This window comes from Pygocentrus nattereri, chromosome 3, assembly GCF_015220715.1.
Source record: "Pygocentrus nattereri isolate fPygNat1 chromosome 3, fPygNat1.pri, whole genome shotgun sequence".
NCBI lineage: Eukaryota > Metazoa > Chordata > Actinopteri > Characiformes > Serrasalmidae > Pygocentrus > Pygocentrus nattereri.
In genome coordinates this window covers 30,594,957-30,611,899 of record NC_051213.1, presented here as the reverse complement: position 1 = coordinate 30,611,899, position 16,943 = coordinate 30,594,957, and the positions used below count along the sequence as shown (strand labels likewise).

The 16,943-nt window shown below is 38.7% G+C and overlaps 1 protein-coding gene across 5 annotated transcripts in view; it reads right to left on the bottom strand.

Moving 5' to 3' along the window:
- Positions 1-3,227: 3,227 nt before the first annotated feature.
- scn5lab (sodium channel, voltage gated, type V-like, alpha b) overlaps positions 3,228-16,943 on the bottom strand; it is a 167,175-nt gene continuing 153,459 nt past the window's right edge. For all 5 annotated transcript variants that reach the window (XM_017712309.2, XM_017712310.2, XM_017712312.2 and 2 more), the window contains 7 exons: positions 16,487-16,609; positions 14,177-14,449; positions 13,252-13,305; positions 12,727-12,864; positions 12,463-12,567; positions 11,341-11,611; positions 3,228-8,709 (listed from right to left, as the gene is read on the bottom strand). In XM_017712309.2, coding sequence (XP_017567798.1) covers positions 7,481-8,709; positions 11,341-11,611; positions 12,463-12,567; positions 12,727-12,864; positions 13,252-13,305; positions 14,177-14,449; positions 16,487-16,609 — 2,193 coding nt within the window. In that variant the 3' untranslated portion in view covers positions 3,228-7,480. The remainder of the gene's footprint in view (positions 8,710-11,340; positions 11,612-12,462; positions 12,568-12,726; positions 12,865-13,251; positions 13,306-14,176; positions 14,450-16,486; positions 16,610-16,943) is intronic.

Here is a 16,943-nt window from a genome sequence, read left to right as displayed (position 1 = left end):
TTCTTTGCTGCCAAAATATGAGGGTGCAGACCCTCAGAATGACGTTAGATAGGTCCAAAACTTCAGAAAGATGTGACCCATACAGTACAGCAGCTGATCCCGCCCGACGCCGTCTCCTGCACATTTGCAGGATGCTTAATCACAAATCTCTGGAGGCTTCAACTGACCTGGCAAACTTACCAAGCTCCTCTAAAGAGTCAAATGAGTGCAGTGTTGACACACTGAGGCAAGAGTCTGTGTCTCGGTACAAATGCCACGCATGTATGCACACGGCTCTTCTGGGTGACTTGCTTGAGGAGTTGCGGCATCTGAGCCAGTCGTCACACAGATTTACTTGTCATTTGTCCAGAGTTTCACTGCAGTGGGACGCCATCTTTATCGTATGTTACAAGCCAGACTGCCTTTGTGACTTTATAGGTTTGTGAACACAATGACAACTGTAGACTACGTGGCTTAGCTGACAGTGTAAAGGTCCCCTACTGTCCCTGTTGTAGGACTAGAGAATGTTGTTCATCATAATCGCAATACTGAAATCACAGAAGGCCACAATATGCAAATGAATCCTCTAAGCAATCATAATTTTTTTCATGAAGCATCTTGACGAATCGCAGCTCCAGACGGCTGCTTCTGTGAGTGTTTTGATTAATCAAAGTATTCCTGTAGTTGACCAAAAGTCAATTATTTTGATCAAGCTATTGTGATTTAGCAGACCAGTTTAACTATGTTTTGTTATTGATTAATCAGCACGTTTTCAACATATTTAATATATTGCAAAGTTGACTTCAGACATATATTTATATGTGACTAGTATTTCAGTAGTTATTTGATGAGCTATTTATTGTATTCCAGAAGAGCAGAATTTTAGGTGATGCTAAAATATCTGCATTTTATTTTCCTGCATTTGTAGCACTATGTATATTTACATACTATATTTCCCCATAATGCAGATCTAGGGAGATATAGACCCCATGTCTACATTTTATACAGTACCAGGCAAAGTCAGAGACCACCCTTATTCATTTTTTCATCATAAAGAAAACAAACAAACAAAAAAAAAGCATTTAGCAAAAAATTACACTGAAGCTTATTCAGTTATTCCTTCCATTCTCATTTTTGCCTGCAGTTATTAAAAGAAATATGCAGGGATAATCTTTCTCATACTTATGTGTTTATTTCTGCCTAATATAAAGAGGTTTATGTGCAATTATGCCTTGCTACTGCAACCCTGCAATTTCCCTAAGGGATCAATAAAGTTCCTTCCATCCATCCTTCCATACATATTCACAATAATCTCCAAAGTTCAGTATTAGAAGATGGTTAAATTTTTAAATGATTTTTCTAAAAAATATGAAAAATGATAAAGTATTTGTAAAATCGCTTTTTTCTTGACGGTTTTGACTGAAAATTAAATAAATGAAGGGGAGTGTCACGGCACAGCTTTGTAAGTATCAGCGTTGATCCACAATTCCCATATCTGTTAAGGTGCATTACCATCATAGTGTATGTCCATATAATAGCTAGTATTTTGGCTATATTGTGCAGCTCTACCATGTTGTATTGCTTATGTGATGCATTGACTTAGTTATAATCCATCATCATAGAGCACCTTTTGTAACACCAGGGCCGTGAGCTGGTTTGCCTGTGGGGATATGTGCTTATTACAAGCAAAGATCTTAATTGGGAATTGTCCTGTAGATTGCTCACCTTATTCCCTACCCAGTGTTCTCTCTGCAGCATCTCTCACTCTAACACACACCCTTATTCTTTAAGAGAACTAAGCCCTTTCTGTTAACCTCTCCTGCCACGGGAGATTAGTCTCATAAGTTAGCCGTGTGTCTCTGTCCATTTCCTAATTAAAATGATAGCCCCAGTCATGCTGCTTTGACATGGAGCAAGCCGACAGGCACGGGGTGCATCGTGAGTGCCTGCGTTTAGCCTGATGTGGCTAAAGTTATGCAACACAGCTGCATCCTATGCTGTAAAAACCCTTATGGCACCCTTATGGTTGACTGGAGGTGTGTAAAACTGCACAATAATAAGTTCATTTTTCTACCCAGCGAGTGCAGAACAGTGAGAGATAATTGAGTTTGTTTGCTTCAACTTCTTTTGCTAGTTTGTTTACAAGACCCAGTCAGATTTGGGGTGATATCTGATTGTACTGGCTCATTAGACATATAACTCTGTTCAATTAAGAGTGCTTTATTAAAATATTGGAGTAGCCTAAAATTTCAGTTGCTGTGTTGATCACTCTAAATACAAGAAATGTTAGTACTTAACCCTTTTTACAGTAGCCAAAAAATGCTGTTTAAATATCAGTATTTTGAAGATAAATATGAGACATTATTTTAGGTTCTAAAAGAGCAGAATAGCATGAATGTGATGTTGGGTTACTGCTTTTTATTGATTTTACTTTACTTTTACATTTCTCTGTAATGCTAATCCAAATGTATCTAGTCCTCGTTTTGTTTTATATATGTGTATACATCAGCAGTGACAGATACAAGTATATGCACAAGTTTGGGTACTGAGTGAAAATAAGGAACAGAGAATGTCTGCATAATTTAAACGCACAAAACTGTGTATTTGCTGCATTTAACATGTTGGAAAAATAAAATTAAACATAAAATGTGACCTGTAATTAATTAAACACCACATTTGAAATTGTAATTTATTTCCGGTTTTGCACACAACTGTATGTATGTGAAAAATGTTGAATATCTGGCCGCAATTCCTGTGTCAGTACATTTCTAATTTTGAATGTTATTGCTGGGTTTGTTGCTGGATGCATGATTCATCTCAGAATCTCTTACTTAACCACTGTACTGAATATCTAACTCAGTTCTGTGTTTTGTCTCCGTTTCAGGGGTTACTGTTCACCTTTAGAGAACGCCTTCCTGCTCTACTGTAAATGGTGAGTCGGCTTTATGTAGACGACCTGAGCAGCTTTTCTTCATAGCTGGCACCGGAACCTATTTAGCTACTTTAGTACACATTCACAGTACAAGAACTGTCACTTTCTTCTCCACATACTGCTTCCAGCACAGTGACTGAATTATCACATTATTGAACACCAGCAGAGGCTTCAGTTACAAGTTTTCTACCTTCTTTTGTAAATGAACAAACAGAACAGCTGAACTGAGGTGATGAACAAAGTAACTATAGTGTGCCAAAGGAGCTACATGATGGAATAGTCATTGATGGGATAAATCATTCAAATGAGACAATGCTCACAAAGGAAATTAGTCCTATTGTTTATTTTACTATAGATATACATGTTCTAATTGGCAACAGTGCTTTTCCAAAAACTTGGATGTCTTTTTTTTTTCCTCCACAACTCAACCCCCCTTGTCTGAATATGTTCTGATTTTGCATTTCTTTTTATTTCAAACTAACAATCAAAAGGGCGGTCACACAATTGAGATTTACAAATGTGAAACCTTGCTTAAAAAAAATCTCATATTGCAGCATGCAACATCCTAACAGTGTAAAAAATAAATAAGTAAATAAATAAACAGGCACAAAATGATTTGAGGGGCAAATATCTGATGCCTCAACGTTCTCTTGCCTCAAGGACACTCCAGAAATATGTCTCTAGAACTTCAAATGCTGACTCTGGCCCTGTTTGGTCATCTCTATTGGCTAATGGCTAACATTTTTAGACTTAGGAGACTGATCCTAGACCAGTTCCTCAATGTTTCATCAGACACACATTTTTTTTTTTTTTGCACCCTTAACCGGCAGCATAAATCTAGAATTTGCTCATTGAATTTTCATAGAAAAAAATCTAAAAAACAAAAAACAAAAACAAACAAAACAAGTAAATATAGGAAATTCTACCATTTATAAAATACACTGTATAATGTATTTGTACATTATATATGCAAAGCATAGACAAAATATGCCTTTTAGTTCCTGTATCTGCTCTTGTATTGCACAAATGGATATCTTTTGAAAACATACAGTAGATAGAAAAGTGTCCCTGTGCTTAATTCACGGGTGATAGAATACACATTATAATGAACCCCTATTGATCAGTATTTTGGGTTTCAAGGCAAAAATATTGAATGTGGACAGAGTCATTTGGTACATTCTATGTACATGTGCTGAGGGGCTTGTGAATTTGTGTCAACATCCAGATACAGCAGATTCCTTGCAAGAAACTTGATGCCAACTTTTCCACCATCAGTCTGACTTCATACTGTAGGGAGTTCGGTGAACGCACTCTTATAACCTGCTGTGGATATTGTGAATGCCAGGTAGATTGTGTGCGTACATGGACGTAAATAGAATTTCTAGGGATTCCAACTATTTAAGCTTTGTGATTTTGAGTATTTTCTAAAGTTGTCCTTGTCATCATGTGAGTTTGGGCTATTAGTGCTGTATGACTCAGCTGTTGCTGTACCATTATACTATATATTTTTTATGTGTGTGTATTTCTTTGTCCAAATACAGTATTTTGTACTTTCTGTGCTCCTCTGCCTAAAGTAATTGGACTAGACTCTTTGGTTTTGTAAGCAGGTTGAGAGAGATGCTAAGCACTCGAAAGAAGGGGGCCTTAAAATCCACCCAATTGCCCCCCCCCCCCCCCTTCTGAACGTCAAACCAAATTTGCTCTGCTTCCACCGCATAGAACCCATCTGCAGTTATTAAATCAAGCAACTAACAGCAACGGCCTCTGTCTCGTCCCCTGACATAGAAGCAGCACTGCATGGTATGTTGAAGAACGGTATACACGTATGCACACGCGTGAACTTGCAGGCAAATTGACGCGCACACTTTACAGGCAAACATACAACTTTTTCTGTGTATATATGGCTCCTCTCCTGTGCAAAAGTAATTTCACCAAAGGCAGTTCATCATAAGAATTCCAGTTGCTATTGTTTTTGTTTTTTTAGGTTCAAGACAAAAGACAAAAAAAAAAAAAAACAAACAAACAGTGGACCAATGTTGTTATGACTGCTTGTATGTAACGCTGTATGCTGTAGTGTACAGGTCTAAGCACAGGAAGTGCCTACAGCAGTACTCACATTAACCCACTACAAAGTCCACCACACAAACTGATTTATTCTAAAGGATAGAAATTGTAGAGACATTCAGTCCAGGGTGTGAAAGTGTTTCTTGAGTGAAATTGATTTAAAATAGTGAGTTTGTAAATTTGTAAATTGAAGTTCATTTTATTCAAATCTGGCAAAAAAGTCTTTGTCTACAAATGTAATGCAAGCAACCCTCATGTTGTCACTGTCCAAAAGTAAAAAACCTTTTTTTTTTTTCATGAAACTTCATCATTTCAGCAACTGTTCTTTACGTTGTGTGGACATTTCGTAATGAATGGACCAGTAGAAATGCTGCAAAAATAAAATCCCTTTACGTTAACTTACATTAAAAGTAAAGAAAGTTTATACCTTCTCCTGTAAAGTGACCATTTTGGAGATGCTTGTTTTTCTATGGACGGCAACGACCGTGTCACTATCACCTACACTGTCACTATCAGATAAACACTATAAAGTTTTCATCTGAGAAGACAACTCAGTGCTCTCAGTCTGAAAGGATGTGTAGCTGTCAAGAAGCCATTACTGACAAAAAGGAACTCAAATAATAATAATAAAAATAATTTAAAAAACTGCTGGGACAGTGGACTGACCACTAGGATCATGGATTACTTGGATCATTAGTAGCAGAACTTGTATACAAACTACTTCTTAGGCGGAACTTTGGAGGTGTAGAAAAATATCCCTGCAGATTTCTGAAAACCAGAAAGCACAACTACCAAAAAAAATAGAAACTGAAAAATGAATAAATTGAAATTAAAGACCATTTTGACTGGAAATTCAATCGTGGTCTCTGGCTTTTGCCCAGTACTGTATACAGGTACTGTATGCTTCTTTTGAAACATCTTTTAAACATATAGGGCTCTATTGGTCCTTATTAGAATTGCAAACAATGTTCCTGTTATGATAAACATATAAATGCACTTAGTAAATGTTTTATTGTATTTTTAATTTTTTTTTTTTGTATAAATCAGGTATTGAAATGTATGCCCTTTTTTCCACGAGGGTTGCTTGTACTACACATTTGATGGTAAAGCGAATAAAAGTCAGGGACTAAACTATTCTTGCTGACAGCAAATTTAGTTCACTGCTATAAATGCTAACAAATATAATCATCAAGCATTAAACAGGTTTACTGTGCCTTTTGATGGTGAAGAGTCTTTTGCTGTGGTTGGGGGGACGGGACGGGACTGAAGTTCTACCAGGCACAGTTGGGGTCTATTGCTACAAAAACAGCCCTTCAACGAACCTGTTCACCTGACCTGAAAAACATACTCAAGTGGTTTACTCGCTTAATGAGTCTGAGATACCAAACAAAACAAATGTGCTGTGGTGTTTTGTAATAAAGTATAAGCCATGGAGACAGCGAGAGGTTTCCCTTAGAGATGAGGCCGACATAGTAGAAATTACTCGCTTTTAGTTTTGAATATACACCTAAATCAATGTTCTAATTTGACCTAAAAAGTAGCAAATTATTGCTGAACTCAGTATGTGCAAAATAAGTCTTTTTCAGCCATACAAAGAAAGTGGTCATTACATCTGTAAATGATGCCATTTCAACATGCAAAATAAATACTTCACAATTGAAATAACTCTACTAAAGGTGTAAATATGTAGCACATTTGATAGTTTGAAAAGAAGCGTTTACAGTCTTTTGGTTGCCATCGATGAAGACAGATGTTATTCACAAGAGACTGTTGCTGAGGCATGTTTGATTGTCTTTCTTCTAGTCTTGATTACAGCATCCTATAAAAAGACCAGACTATGCGTGATAGACTTGTTTATATAAATGGGAACATAAAAAAAGAAGCTGAAATCAAAAAAATGTCAAACATTCCCCCCTATCCTCCTCCTGCTCCCCTTCTCATCGCTAGTGACACAACCTGGACAGAGGTAATTTTCATACTTAGCTGTATCAAAAATGGTTTTAAAAATATGATAGACTGATAACATTAACAAGGCTATATACCACTATTGTCATACTCTTGCCTCTTCTACATAACGCAAAAGCTATTGTCAGAAGGAAATCACACCAATTTAAGTAAGACCTTTAATGAACTCAGACGGTCAGGCATACTTTGTAAATGTTGATAAACTGTATTTCTTTCAGTCTAACATATTATTATTACATCTGTGATATAACTGCAGTGACTGCTGCAGAATCTCGCTCATGCATATGAACTGTGAAGCAAAGTTGATGTGAGCTGTCTACGTGATTTACACTTCCCCCTTGTATATTCAAACAAAACGTGAACCACAGGAGAATTAAAAACATCAACTTGTCCTACAAAAACGTTGCAGTCTTGATGTCACATATGTCACACACGTATCAAGATTGAGTTTTGTGTGTTTGAGCTATGTTACATTCTGTAAACAAAGAAAAAAAAAGTAATATTAAAGATTTAAAGTCTGAGAACATTTCTCACTTAACGTTACAGAAATGTCTCACGGTCTCTGTCAGGTTCAGGATAAGATTTGCTCAGGTCGCTATTCCTGGGCTCAGCTATTAGAGTTTGGAAAATTTCACTAGTAGCTCTCGTCACGCTGTCGTAAGACGGCGGTGAGGAGGTGGAGGACAGGTCCTCTGCCTCGGGTCCATAATTCTCCTTCATCATGGAAGCTATGAGTCCTTCCTTCTCTGGTGGACTTTCGTCCACTTTGGCAGCTCCCTCTAAGTTGATCTGGCGATACAGAAACGAGGCTTGTTTCAGCTGCCTCCGCACTAGATGCCTTCTGAAGGCCCTCTGTATAACCACGGCCGATACCTCCTCCTGCTTACGCCGTAGTGTTGTGGTGATGGGTTCATAGGAGATTTTGGATGGGTTCGCCATCATGAACTTCTCCTCCATCTGCTGCTTAAGAGCATCCATTTCCCCTGACTCGCCCAGCACTCGCTTGGTGAAGGCGAACAAGATGTCCAAGCAGTGAATCTTGTCACCGCTCACCATGGGCAGGTCCATGGAAATCAGCTTGATTTTGTTGGGCTTGGCGATCCTCAGTGGCTCTGACAGTGTATCAGCAAAATCCGAAAGCTTGGCATACTCGATGAACTGCGTGGCCTCTGGGTCAAACTTCTCCCAGACCTCATAGAACATCTCGAAATCATCCTCGCTTAGTGGCTCGGTGCTCTCCTCTGTGGCCACACTGAAGTTCTCCAAGATAATGGCAATGTACATGTTCACCACAATGAGAAAGGAAATAATGATGTAAGTTACAAAGAAGGTGATGCCCACTGATGGGTTCCCACAGTTGCCCCGTGCATTTGTGCCAGTGTGTGGGATGTTGGGGTCACACTCCTCAGGGGAGTTGTTCAGAATGGGACTGAGCAGACTGTCCCAGCCAGCTGATGTCGTTATCTGGAAGAGGCAAATCATGCTGTTGCCAAATGTCTCGAAGTTGAACATGTCATCGATTCCACCTTGTTTCTTCACATAGGCAAAGTTTGCCATGCCAAAAATGGCATAGATGAACATGACCAAGAACAGTAGGAGACCTATGTTGAATAGTGCAGGTAAAGACATCATTAAGGCAAAGAGTAACGTTCTGATTCCCTTAGCTCCACGAATGAGGCGGAGGATACGTCCTATTCTGGCCAGCCGGATCACTCGGAAAAGAGTGGGTGACACAAAGTATTTCTCGATGATATCCGCAAGGACAATACCTGCAAGAAGAATGAAATAAATCAGTCATTTGATAAAGGATGTGTTATAAGAAGCATATCTACAGTACTGCAATTGTTTATTTAATTTCCAGTCAAAATGGCCATTAAGTACAAGTTATTCATTTTTCAGGAGACACTTCTGAGCAGGTAAGATATAAGATAATCCAATTGCATTAGGAAGTGGAAGGTCAAAGGAAAAGAAGTGAAAAAACAAGTTTTGAAAACTGAAGATACAGAGAAAATGGCACTCCTAATAACCATACAAGACTGGATGAACCACCAAAACTGTCACCATCGGATAAATCTTTTGAGAAAAAGCTCCAGTCTTGCTTCAGATCAGAGTCTGAAAGGTTGTGTAGCTGTCAAGAAGCAGGAAAGAGGAAAAAAGAAAGGAAAAATAGCAAATGAAACAATGGAATGGCCATCTTAAAGTCAAGACGTCAACATCACTGAATGAGTGTGGGTTTTTATGGACTTTTATACAATTTTCTGTTAAATGTGTTTTTTTAAGCGTAAAAAGTATATCTTGTACTTAATGGCTGCAAATTAAATAAATTAAAAGGTGGTCTCTGACTTTTGCACAGAACTGTATAACAGTGAAATCATATAAGATTCTTCATTAATGTGAACAAATGTGTGTAAAAGTGTATCTGAGTTAAAAAGGTGTTTCCTCAGCTGTCTGTGTACATAATATATAATTCCCAAACATATTATAAACTACTCAAACCGTCCAACTGTAGCCAAACATGTAATCACTTTTGTCCAACAAATGATGATTTACAAGGTGCTCATGCTGTTTACCGTTCCCCAAGTGTTAAACTGCACCTTTTCTGATTTGTGATCCTCTCTCCATAGACTAAACGTGGGTGGAGGTGTTTAGCTTGACCCGCCTACTTGAAATATGGTCAAGGAAGGCACTGGGCTACACAACCATACATCAACCTTCTGGCTCCCCGGCTAACAACCGTCAGATGGCTCAAACCTCAATCACTCCCCAATCACCTGAGCTGACAGGCTTGATTGCTGCAATTACCTTCACCTTAACTGAGGCACCCCTTTTTCAGGGATGGTCACTCCATCTGCTGCTAACCCTTTGGCTTTGTTCATTCCCTCATCAGGGACATGTGGAGTATCCACTCTAAAAGCTGGCCAGGGCTTATTACTTAAGCATGGTCTGCCCTTTTCTTGTTAGATATAGTGCTGCACAGTTGCATTGAAGGTAGACCTTGATAAGTCAAGCCAAGGGTATGTTGGCTTCACTGTAAATCTTCTCCATGTGGCTAATGAAGAGGTTTTCCACTCCTGGGGGATTCCTTGATTCTGCAGCTATTTAAAATGACCAAGCAAAATGAATTACACTATATGCTGTAGCTCTGGGTGTGCAGGGACTTTTTGCAGTGGTGCAACATATTTGTATCTTTGACTTTTCACTGTTTATTTAGGCAAATTGGTGTGCAGTAGTATACAGTAGTGCATGATGAGGTGAGGAAAAGGAAGGCTGTTTAAATCTGCTGCTGGAGGTGTTACTGCATGTGCACATCCCTGCAAGGAACAGTAGGATAATTTTTATCAATTTCAGTGTTTGTGTAGGACTAGAGCTTTGTATGTGCTACCAGGTCTCTAGGATTAGTGTATAACTTAATATAAAATATGCTTGTCATTTCCATTTATTGTTGGATGTTTTTATTCTGAACTTGTGAGCTTATTCAGAACAGAATTCAGATCAGTAAGTCATTATTATTGGTTGGTTTAATCAGAATAATGATAAAGCGCAGCTGATGTTTCACTGAAATTCATATTTGTGTATTTTGTTATTCAAAATAGTAGTTTGTGAGACAGACTAAATAAACAGCCCAGTGAGCTTTGAGCGCTCAGTTTTGCCACTGATATTTTTTCAGTCCTTTTTTTCTTTACCTGAGATTTTCTTTTACTTTATAACTTCATGAAGTAGGACATTTTCCCCTCATATGTTGCCTCTCCAGATTGCCTTTTAAATAGAGGTACAAAAAGTACAAGAAAGATTGGCTTCATAGCCATATGTTATACCTCACACCTTGTGTGACTTGTTCTAGGGGTTAATTGTTTTGTTCTGCTGTTTGGCCCCTTGACTTCCTCAGTGATGAAGCTTTCTTGGTAGTGCCTCAGTAAATGAGCTATTTTCAATGATCCTCCGGTGTTGTTAGCACAGCCACTTAAAAGGTACGTAATGTGATTGGCTGAAACATTTCTAATAAAGCACCCCACCCGTCTACACACCCTAAGCGACCATTCTGCATGTAAGTGTGCCTTTTGAGTCAGCTCTCATGGCGCTGCAGCACATAGCAGTGATTGACGTAGGTTGTTGTGATTGATGAGGACCGGGACATAAAGTTCAGCTTACTGTGCAGGAATACAACATTGGCTTTCCTATTTTATTTTCCTTTTTCATTCTCAGGCATTCCAGAACTCAGGCCAAGCCTGCTCTTACTTGTAATGGATTTTTGAAATCCTTTCAGTCCAATATAGAAGCTGTTCCAAGACCTTTATACTGGATTTAATTGTGAAAGTCGGTTCTGTACTGATCAGTAGTGACCATGTCCGTTTTATACTAACTTTCATTGAGAGTCGTACAGTATTGCTATGTTTACGTACCCACTATGGAAAGGATGACCACCACAAAGTCAAAGATGTTCCAACTGACGGTGAAGAAATAGCAGCGGAGGGCGATGAGCTTGATGATGCACTCAGTGGTGAAGATGACAATGAAGGCCAGGTTGATGTTGTACAGGATGGACTCCATGCGAGGGGACTGTTCATCTGTCTCCACCATCATGGTCACCATGTTGAGGAGGATAAGCAGCATGATCATGATGTCGAAGGCTTGTTTTGACACCAAGTCAAAGAAGAATCCTTGCACTGAGTTCTGGATGGGAGAAAGATACGTCCTCACAGTTACATAAGCTTGTATCTATGATCAGCTCCCCTCTGACTGTATTCATTAACATATAACAGGCAAACACTGAACTTGGGTCTACTTTTAGTTCTGAAAACCAGATTTAGACATTAGCCAAAGCTGTGTGCCTTCACTGAAAAAATGAGATGTATTGAGTCTTTCAGGAAAACCTGTGTAAATTGGAGCTTATTTATATGCAACCCCAGTTCATACGCTGACATTATTTAATTGAGTATTTAATATGGAGACATACACTCACTGGCCACTTTATTAGGTACAGTTGCTACAGTTGTTCAGTTGCTTGTTAACACAAATAGCTAATCAGCCAATCACATGGCAGCAACTCAAGGCATTTAGGCATGTAGTGGTGGTCAAGACAATTTGCTGAAGTGCAGACCGAGCATCAGAATGGTGAGGAAAGGTGATTTAAGTGACTTTGAACATGTCATGGTTGTTGGTGCCAGACGGGCTGGTCTGAGAAACTGCTGATCTACTGGGATTTTCACGCACAACCATCTCTAGGGTTTACAGAGAATGGTCTGAAAAAAAGAAAATATCCAGTGAGCGGCAGTTGTGAGATGTGAGAGGTCAGAGGAGAATGGGCAGACTGGTTCCAGATGATAGAAAGGCAACAGTAACTCAAATAACCAACCAAAATCTGTGAGGAATTTTTCCAACACCTTGTTGAAAGTATGCCACGAAGAATTAAGGCAGTTCTAGGGGGTCCAACCTTTACTACCTTTTAGTACCTAATAAAGTGGCTGGTGAGTCACAATATATTAACAGCATTATTTTGGGCCAGATGTATCAGAATAACTCACCAAAGGCCTAGGAATAGGCTTCTGAGGTTTTTTAGATCCGAGCTTCTTCATGGCATTGTAATACTTTTTCTGTTCTTCAGTCATGAAGATGTCCTGCCCACCTAAGTACAGAAGAACTCCACTGTTATTGATTATTGATATCTAGTGTTATAACAGTTTCTAACTATTCAATAGTATTAATCTGTATTCAAATCACATGTTGGACCAAAATTCATACTTGAAAGCCTTAATCAGAACAGAAAAACTCTCCGTTTATATACTTATCTTTCGTTTCTGTTGGTTGAAGTTGTCAATGATCACACCAATGAACAGGTTTAGGGTGAAGAATGACCCAAAGATGATGAAAATAACAAAATACAGGTACATATATAGGTTGATCTCCTTAATTGGCTGCTCCTCCACCTGTTGCATTAGACAGAGACAAGGCAGTTTTATTATCTACTAAGATATTAACACTTATGTTACTTATGTTATATGTTTACTCTGGAAATCTGTAATATTTGTAATTCATTGAGAAAAGCAAGAAATTTCATAGTGATCCCTGGGAATTCATTTTAAAATGAACTTGCCATAAAGTATGTCTGGTAACAGCTGTTATTTATAATATACCTTCTTATGTAATTCATAATTTAGTATTTAATGTAATTTATATTGTTTATTTTATTTATCCACTAGGTGAAATGCCATTGGGATTGTACTGTACATTTATTATCCATAAGTAGGATCCCCTACTATATAAAATAATAATATTAAGAGACAGAAATATTCATTAAGAAATTCTACACTTACAGCTCTCGAGTCCACTGCTGCGTACATGATTTCCATCCAGCCTTTAAATGTAGCCTGAGCAGAAAAACAATCCAATTAAATATCTTTTCACAGTTTCCATGTGCACTTTAATCATGAAACATGGACTAGAATATGTAGACTTTTTTTTTTTTTTTGTGATGCAAACTATGATACCATAGGCATGTCTGGCTCTTGTACTGTATCTGTGTAACTGTATTTATTAACAGACTTTATTAATATCAGGATTGTATTACAGGACATCACCACTGGTCCTTCCTTTCAGAGCTTCACAGCTGTGAAACTGAAATCACTTATCTGTCCTGGCTCGTTTTCTCAGTAATGGACAACGTAATGTCCATAATTCAATAAATTAGGTGTTGACTGTTAATCCTGATCGTGAACAGGCCCCTGTGAATGACGTGGTGATGGATGAATATGGGCTTCCTTTGAATGCATGTATTTTTTAAATGCAGAAGGGAAGAAATGAATAAGGGGAGCCCTCTTTCAAAAATCACTACAGTTGGTCCTTTTTTTGCCTTGGTTATCAGTAATTACAGGCCTTTTGTGAATGGTCCAGGGCTGACTATTTCTAGATGCAAATGGAAGGTTTGTATTGAGTGAAGTCAGAAGAAGGTGATGGAAAGGAGCTAAGTGACTTGTTGCTAGGCTACTGCACCAACTAAGTTAAAATGAAGAACGAAGTGCATGCACTCTCGCTGAGAACAAAATTCTGTATAATGGCCCCAGCGGCAGCTAAAAATAAAGTTCCCGCTGACTTGTTGATTGATTTGTACTCATGGACAGGCAGAGGTGGGCAGCAGAAAAAAGTAGGAAACGGAAAGAAGGAAGAAAAAAAAGAAAAGTTTCATATTGAGCACTGGGGGGGGTGGGGGGGGTTTGGGGTTGTGAGGGCAGTCACACTCACCACTTGAAGCAGTGCAAGGTAGCCTGCGCCCACGTTGTCGAAGTTGACTTTTACTTTGGTCCAGTAGTACTGCGTGTCGTTCATCGCCAGGCACTCCGTCTTGTTGTTAATGTGCGAGGTGTTGTAGATGAAGCCTGTGCGGTTGATGCAGCGACCGAATTTTCCAGCGAACAGGTTCACTCCCATGATGCTGAAGATGAGCCAGAAGATGAGACAGACCAGCAGGACATTCATGATTGAGGGGATGGCCCCGATCAGAGCATTCACCACCACCTGGTTCCCATGGATACAAACAGCTATTAGAGACTTGAGACATTCACTGCTACCCATCTATTCACCTGTTTCAACATCTACACATTTACAGATATTTCATTCTAATTCTACCAGCCATTTCTCAAAATTAACAAAGATGATACGATAAGAATGAAAAATAACATTGATGGTCATGTGCATCCATATTTGGAAAAACCAAAGTCTAACCAACCAAAGGACCAAAATAAAAGCTTTCAGCACAGCACAGTGAAAAATGTATTTTTTTATTTTTTTATTTATTTTTAAGCCTTTGTGAACAGATATATAGGATCATCTTAATAGCACTTTGGTAATACTGGCTGTTAGGTAGATGGCATTATGGAACAACAACAGGAGAGCGATAGAACATCACTGCACAAAGTGAGCAGAGAAATCTGGCAAATATAGACCCCTTTATTAGCATCTGACAGCAACAGTGCTGAAGGCCATTCCTAGAAGAATACTTTAATTCTGAGAGCCTTGAGACATACAACTTCTTAGGAGTTTTATTTTTGAATCAGAATAAATAAGCTCTCCTTTTAAACATGAACAATGAAAGCTGCTAAAAGTGCAGAGGCTGGCTGTTGATGTCTAATTTTAAAAGAGCCTCAGCGATACAAGTTTGGCCAAATTGTCAGATAAAGAAAAGTGTCACAAAGGAATCTGCCACCCAGCTGATCTTCAGAGAATGAGACTGCACTTTCTTTACCCATGTAAAGAAAGCAATGTGCCTCTGGCAGCAGCTGTTAAAGCGCTGTGACGTCTAATCGTATTTGCCAGATTTACAGCGACGGAGGGGGAATTCCGTGCGCCTCAGCCTCACTGTTACACAGCATGCAAATCTAATGCACTAGAATTCAATTTTCTCCTCAGTCTGTGGGTTGTCAACAGACACGGGTTACATATTGTTGATTATCATTGATTTAAGGCGGAATAAACAAAAGCTGGATCAGGATCAGCCTCATGTTATTTAGATTTAAAGGACAAACTGAGGCAGCATTGCATTTTTGTAAACAGGTTTAAAAAATTGATGAATAGCTAATACTGGCTATATGACTGAAGGAAAATAAAGGGAAAATGGCTTCAATATACAAAATGTCCATGTTTGACACTCAGTTTATAGAATACTGATGGCACCGCGCACCATATAAACTACTTTTAGGCAATCCTGTATCATATCTTGCTTTTTCCCCTTTGACATTTAATGTCCTGACCCCTGGTTATGTTATTAAAGGTTAACATGACATCACAACTGCTTTTTAATACTGGCAGGAGATGAAGAAAAAAATGATTAACAATATTAATGTTTTATAAGAATCTAATACAGGTGAAGTTCACAGGGAAATCGCTTCAAATGCTCTGTATCCTAGAGCTCATATTAGAATGCTGCATATGAGACATTTTTATGAGCAATGGACAGTATGAAATTATGCAGTAATATACATGATAATATCATAACACAGTAATTATGAAATGTAATACTGGCAAGATGTTTCAGTTCTGTCTGGAGAACTCCCTTTAATATATGAAATATGAAATATGTAGTAGTGCCAGATTAGTCAGGCTGTGGATTAAATAGATGAAACATGATTAAAACCTAAAAGAACAGTTAAAATGACATGCAGACAGTGCAGGCTTTTAAATCAAATTACTGCTGATTGTACTGCAGTTCAGTCCAAAGGAGAGTGTGCATGACATGTACTGGGAATGAGGTGAATAAACATGTTTTTTAATATGACAATGCAGTTTGCTGGAGGAACGAGAGAAAAGATGGCTTGAGGGTTGAAGTGAGCTTAACTGTGAGTAGATTATCTGAATAATATGAATTGAGCTCAATGAATAAACTAAGACCTTATAAACTTCATGGAATAACTTGGGCAAGTCTGATTGTATCTCAGCTTAATGAGATGAATTAAAATTCTGAGCCTTTGCAAAACTGCACTGAAAGTGAGGAAATGGCTTCAGACGACGGAGTGGCAGATGGAGACACAGACAGACAGAGAGAGGAGAAACTCTTACCCTCATGCCTTCAAATCTGGATAGAGCTCTTAGAGGCCTGAGAGCCCTGAGGGTCCTAAGTGTTTTGATGGCAGCGAAGTCAGAGTAGCCTAGTGTGTTGGCTACGAGGCTTACTAAAGACACCTAAAAGGGGATAGAGAGTGGAGGAGACAGAAAAGATAGAGACGCAGTGTTAGCAAGCTGACAATACCTGCCAGGCAAAGGGCTTGTGCACTTCCTGTGAAAGTAAAAGGGGAGTCCTCCCTCGCTCATGCCTCAGTCTTGCTAGAGTGAAAAAGAAAAGGTAGTTTGGTTAAAAAAAACGGAAGCGGGTCAGTCCTTTAGTTTGATTGAGGTTGATTCGGTTCTGTTTGCTGATTCCTTTCCCAAAGAAAGATCAGTCCTGCAGAAAGAGAAAGTCATTAATGTTGAAAAGCCATGGAGAAACCAACCGAGCTCTGGGTGAACCTGGAGGATG